This window comes from Chiloscyllium plagiosum, chromosome 10 (genome assembly GCF_004010195.1).
Source record: "Chiloscyllium plagiosum isolate BGI_BamShark_2017 chromosome 10, ASM401019v2, whole genome shotgun sequence".
Classification (NCBI taxonomy): Eukaryota; Metazoa; Chordata; class Chondrichthyes; order Orectolobiformes; family Hemiscylliidae; genus Chiloscyllium; species Chiloscyllium plagiosum.
Window position 1 is genome coordinate 19,515,579 of NC_057719.1, and position 5,703 is coordinate 19,521,281.

At 38.6% G+C, this 5,703-nt stretch overlaps 1 protein-coding gene across 1 annotated transcript in view; it reads left to right on the forward strand.

Moving 5' to 3' along the window:
• The window catches only part of si:dkey-288a3.2 (protein phosphatase 1 regulatory subunit 37), a 239,235-nt gene extending 235,479 nt beyond the window's left edge, over window positions 1–3,756 (forward strand). The window contains exon 12 of the mRNA XM_043697155.1: window positions 3,233–3,756. Within this exon, the coding sequence (XP_043553090.1) occupies window positions 3,233–3,382 (150 nt within the window). The 3' untranslated portion in view covers window positions 3,383–3,756. The remainder of the gene's footprint in view (window positions 1–3,232) is intronic.
• The last annotated feature ends 1,947 nt before the right edge of the window (window positions 3,757–5,703 follow it).

The window sequence follows — 5,703 nt, forward strand, 5'->3', positions numbered from 1 at the left end:
CCTCTCCAGCCTATCACCCTCACCTTAACCTCCTTCCACCTATCGCATTCCCAATGCCCCTCCCCCAAGTCCCTCCTCCCTGCCTTTTACTTTAGCCTGCTTGGCACACCTTCCTCATTCCTGAAGAAGGGCTTATGCCCAAAATGTCGATTCTCCTGCTCCTCAGATGCTGCCTGAAATGCTGCGCTTTTCCAGCAACACATTTTTCAGCTCTGATCTCCAGCTTTACACTCCAAGTTTAAGTGTATTTAAGTCCTCATTGGACAGGCAAATGCATGTACATGGAATAGTGTAGGTGGGATGGGCTTCAGATTAGTATGACAGGGCGGAGCAACATCGAGGGCCAAAGGGCCTGTACTGCGCTGTAATGTTCTGTGTTCTGTGTTCTAAGATCTATTAACCAGATTGCTTAATAAACACAAATATGGTTTTATTAACAAGACAAACCTACTCAATAAAGATACAACAATTGGTTAACATATGTAGTCTGTAATATAGAAGTATGAATAGCCATCCCTCTAAATATTTCCCACGTGCATATACACTTCAGGAAAAGAGAGAAAAAGCACATTTCTCTGCAGGGATTGGTTTACTGATATAAAAGACTTTGGTCTATGGGTTAATCCTTATTCCCTCTCATAATTTTTACAAACATGAGTACTTGTTAAAGTTTCAAAACTTTACAGACATATAAAACTGTTAATATCTTAATAGTTCATTAAATTGCTGTGTAACCCGTGCAAACCAACAGACTTATTTAAGGATCTTGCATTTTTAAAATTTGCTCACAGGATGGGGGTGTCACTGCCCTAAGTCAACATTCCTTGTCTATTCCTAATTACCCACAAGGAGTGGTAGTGAACTTCTTTCTTGACTGCTGTAGCCCTTAAGGTTTAGGGATTCCTACGGTGCTGTTAGAGTGATAGTTTCCAGATTTGGACCTGGCAATAATGAAGGAACAGTGATATAATGCCAAGTCAGGAAGATTTGTAACTTGGAGGGGAGTTTACAGGTATTGGTGTTCCACTGCACCTGCAGTCCTGTCTTTCTTAGTGGTAGAGAATATAAGTTTGGGAGATTCTGTCAGAGGAGCTGCATTGAGGTCTGAATGTCTAGTTACTTAATCAGCTCACTAACAAAGGAACAAAAACATTGTGGATGTCAGAAAACTGAAATAAAAGCAGAAAATATAGTAAACACATAATTGGTCTGGCAACATTTGGAAGGTTGCCGACTTGAAATGTTTAGGAGAAAGTGAGGACTGCAGATGCTGGAGATCAGAGCTGAAAAATATGTTGCTCGAAAAGCGCAGCAGGTCAGGCAGCATCAAAAGAGCAGGAGAATCGACGTTTCGGGCATAAGCTCTTCTTTGATGCTGCCTGACCTGTGCTTTTCCAGCAACACATTTTTAAGACTTGAAATGTTTACTCTGTTTCTTACCACAGAGGCTGCCTAACCTGGAGAATGTTCCCAGCAATTTCTGTTTTTACTGACCATTCAGCTAATTGTTCAACATTGGAAAATAAATTCATCAGATAGAATGTGATTTTAAAATAGGTTACAAATTGGTTTCGCTTCGCAGTCTAATGTTTAGCAGTCACAATGTCATTCCTAAATGTCTAGTATGATGTCACTGATTTTCTTGCTCATTATCTCCTGTCTCCATGATCTGTAAAGTAGAGAATGATCACTACAGAGATCAAGTGTAAGAATCTGGCTTTCACATCAATAACAACCCGGAAACAACTTAGAACCGTGCATACATTTGGAAGTCCACCATTATTTTTATTATAAGACCATTAGAAGAAGAAGCAAAAATAGGCCATTCAGCCAACTGATACCACTCTGCTGTTCAATGAGATCATGGCTGTTCTGATAATGCTCAAATCTACTTTCCTGCCTTTTCCCTTTGATTCTCTATCCCTTTTTGATTAAAAGTCTGTGTGTCTCAGCCTTGGATATACTTAACAAACCAACCTTAATTGTCCTCTACAGTAAAGAATTCCACACTTTCATTACATTATGAGAGAAGAAATTTCTCCTCATCTTTATCTTAAATATGTGACCCTTTTTCTGAGATAATGCCTTCTTGTCTGAGACTATCTCACAAGCGGAAATAAACTTTCTTCATCTACCCTGTCAAGTCCTGAAGAATATTGTATGTTTTAATAAGTTTGAGATATTGTCCACCATCATCATTTTCATCATCCATGTCTTTATTAATGGAAGACTTGACCATTAGAACATACCCCTGGCTAATCTCCAGAAAACAACTTTTCAGGAATTATAGTACAACAAAATCGTAGAATGAGAAAAATCCATTGATAATATACCATGGGTAATAAAGTAGCCTGTTATGCTCTATGCCCAAAGTGTGTTCAATGTACCACATCATGGTCTCAACACAGCTATGCTGTCATCGACATAACCCAAAGGAGAAATTCTATATAATTGTCCTTTGATACCAAGCGTTTGTCAAGCAGACATTGATCCTGCATTCTGTTTCAAGTCATAGAGTCACAGAGTCATACAGATCCTTCAGTCCAACTTGTCCAGACTGACCACATATCCTAAATTAGTCTTGTCTCATTTGAGCATTGATTACCAGCCACCTGTCTTCCAAAGCAAACCCTATCCTTCCCCCACTCACCCAGCATCAGTAGTAGAACTCATTGTTTATTTGATCAACGTGGATTACGCTTTTTGTCATCTTTAATACCAATGGCTTTGCAAATTCCAATGCTTGCATCAGTAGTATTGCACTTATGCTTATTAATTGGATCGTTTTCATGTTGAAAGAAAACATCATGATTACGACGATACGTTACAGAGAAGGGCTGTCAGTTTTAATCTTCCTCACTTGTGCACACACAATCTGTTCTCCTACTGCGCACTGGAAGATAAAAGGCAATAAAAAGTAAAACAGATAAATACAATGGAGTAGGACCATCACTCAGTGTAGTGCTGAACTAATAGGCTGTGTCCACATCAAGGTGAGATGATGAGTGAAACTGCAACACTGTCTACAGTGAGCTAATGAAAACTGGCAGCCAAGTCATCTTAAACTGCTTTTGGTTGTCTCTCAATGGTCAGTCAAAGGTTAACAATAGCTACCTGCTCGTACTCATAACTGGAGAAATGCACTTGACACTTGTGGGAGAAACTAGTTCCTGGGTAATATAAAGCATGGAATTGGTTCAGCCATTTTAACATCTGTTTTCTTCCTTTATAGGAAGAGTGGCTGATTGAAACTCAGAAATTACAACTGGATGAAATTCTGAAAAGCTGCAAGAGAAACCTGCTCATGAGACAAGAAAAGATGGAAGAGGAGAAGGATGAGGACAAGAAGCAAGCACTATCTTTGGAATTAACATTGGAGTAGACTAGAATAAAATTTGAAATGCAGGTTAGGTAAGATTAACTGGTTGAGAATGCTATGACAGAGTATATGGTGATTGAAGATCTCCCTCAGTAAATGTAGGCAAACATTGTATAGAAGATACATAGAATTGATTCACTGAATGCATGCAAAAACTGTTCATACAAGCACATTAGATACTGACATAGCTCATATGTACAAACTGTGTGCAAATATTGATGTACAGACACCATCAATACTGTCACAATTTAGTTACTATATCATATCAACTTTGTACATGTCACTTCTTTAAATAAGGTCAGGAGTGTGTTGCTGGAAAAGCACAGCAGGTCAGGCAGCATCCGAGGAGCAGAAAAGTCAACATTTCAGACTTAAGCCCTTCATCAGGAAGGGCTAATGATCTCCAGCATCTGCAGACCTCACTTTCTTCGACTTTGTAAAACAAGTTTAAAACACAAAATTGAGTCATTTTCATGCGAGAAAAAAGTATGTAAGAACTAACATGTACAGATCCTATTCACATGATTCCTTTGGACATTAATGTATATCTCAGCATTTTTCAAAAGACTATATTTTAGAGTTAATTATATTTTAATCATAATTCTGTAATTAAACAGAGACTCATTTATGAAATAAAATGGTACAGTATTTAACAAATGAGCAAGAAGATCATTGATCTATTGTTTGAATAAGGTAGCTCTCTGACGCAGTAATACTGTGGTCATAATTAAATCAACCAGCCCCCCTCACAGTCATATTGAACATTATGCCACTCTTATTTATGAAGTAATGTAATACTATCACAATTAGGTCAATCTTCTAAATAAATGAGCAAATGGATAAGAAGATGGAGTAGGTCACTCAGCCCCTTCAGCATGCACTGTCATCCAATGAGTTCATGACTGATCTTGTTCTTCAAATTCCCCTCTCCCCTGATAACTTATCATCCCTTTGATTTTCAAGAATCTCTCTACCTCTGCCTTAAATGTAAGACTCTGTTTTCACTGCCTTATGAGAAAGAGAATTTTAACTATTTTCAATACTCTGTGAGAAAAAAAATCTTCAAATTCCTGACTTAAATAAGCTCCCATTAACTTTAAACAGTGAGCCTAGTTATAGATTGTCCCATGAGAGGAAATATCCGAGAGTCATGTGTACAGAAACAGTCCCGTCGGTCCACCATCTCCACATCCACCTTGCAAAGGCTCCTTTATCCAATATGTTTCAATTAATTTGCCTCTTGCACTTCCGCAGATGCAAGCCTAGCCTATCCAACCTTTCTTCAGGGGAAAAGTCAGCCATTGTAGATATTAGTCTTGCAAACCTTCTCTGAACTACTTTCAATGCTTTTACATTCTTAAACTAAAAAAGCTAAGTCTTTACGTAATCCTTCCAATTTGGTCTCAAAAATACCTTGCATAACTGAAGTATAGCATCTCCAGTTTTGTGTCCAATTCCTCTCAGAATAATCAATAAAATTCTGATAGACTTTCCAATTACTTGCTGTACCTGCCCACTAACTTCTGCAATTCATGTACTAGAACATTTCAGAACTCTGCTATTTCTAGCTTTTAGACAAAATGCTTCTTTTTATTCTTCCTGCCATTCCATATTTTTCCACATTAAACTCAATTTTGCAGATCTTTCTCCACCTTTACAGCTTTTATCATCTTCAAACTTAGCAATCATACTGCAGGAAACTGAATCACTTTGCACATAAGTCGTTTACTAGAAAATCATGAAACTAGCCAGTGAGGATGCCTGCAGGAGAGATGTTGTATGATGAGACTGATGGATACTCTCCACCATAGTACAGACTGACATTGTCTGGTCCAAAGCTGATGTATAGTTTGTGACTATTTGAATGGTAACTGCAGTAGGAGGGTGTTAAGTGAATACGAATTGTCAAATAGACAATGGTACTGTGTCAAACATAGGCTTCACAGACCTATACAAAGTGGCTCAAGATGATGATCCAGATATGAAGACCTTGAATGTAATGTAGAGGTTTTACTATGGAATGGTTATCATCATGAGGTGACTAATTTAACTCTTCATTCCAACTGAGTTAATTTAAAACTAGAACTGGTCACCCCACACTTACCAGAAGTGATTTGCAGTGCTTGCAGACACAAAGCGGCACAGTGGCACAGTGGTTAGCACTGCTGCCTCACAGCACCAGAGATCTGTGTTCAATTCCCCCCTCAGGTGACTCTCTGTGGAGTTTGCACATTCTCCCTGTGTCTGCGTGGGTTTCCTCCGGGTGCTCCGGTTTCCTCCCACAATCCAAAAATAGGCAGGTTTGGTAAATTGGCCAAACTAAA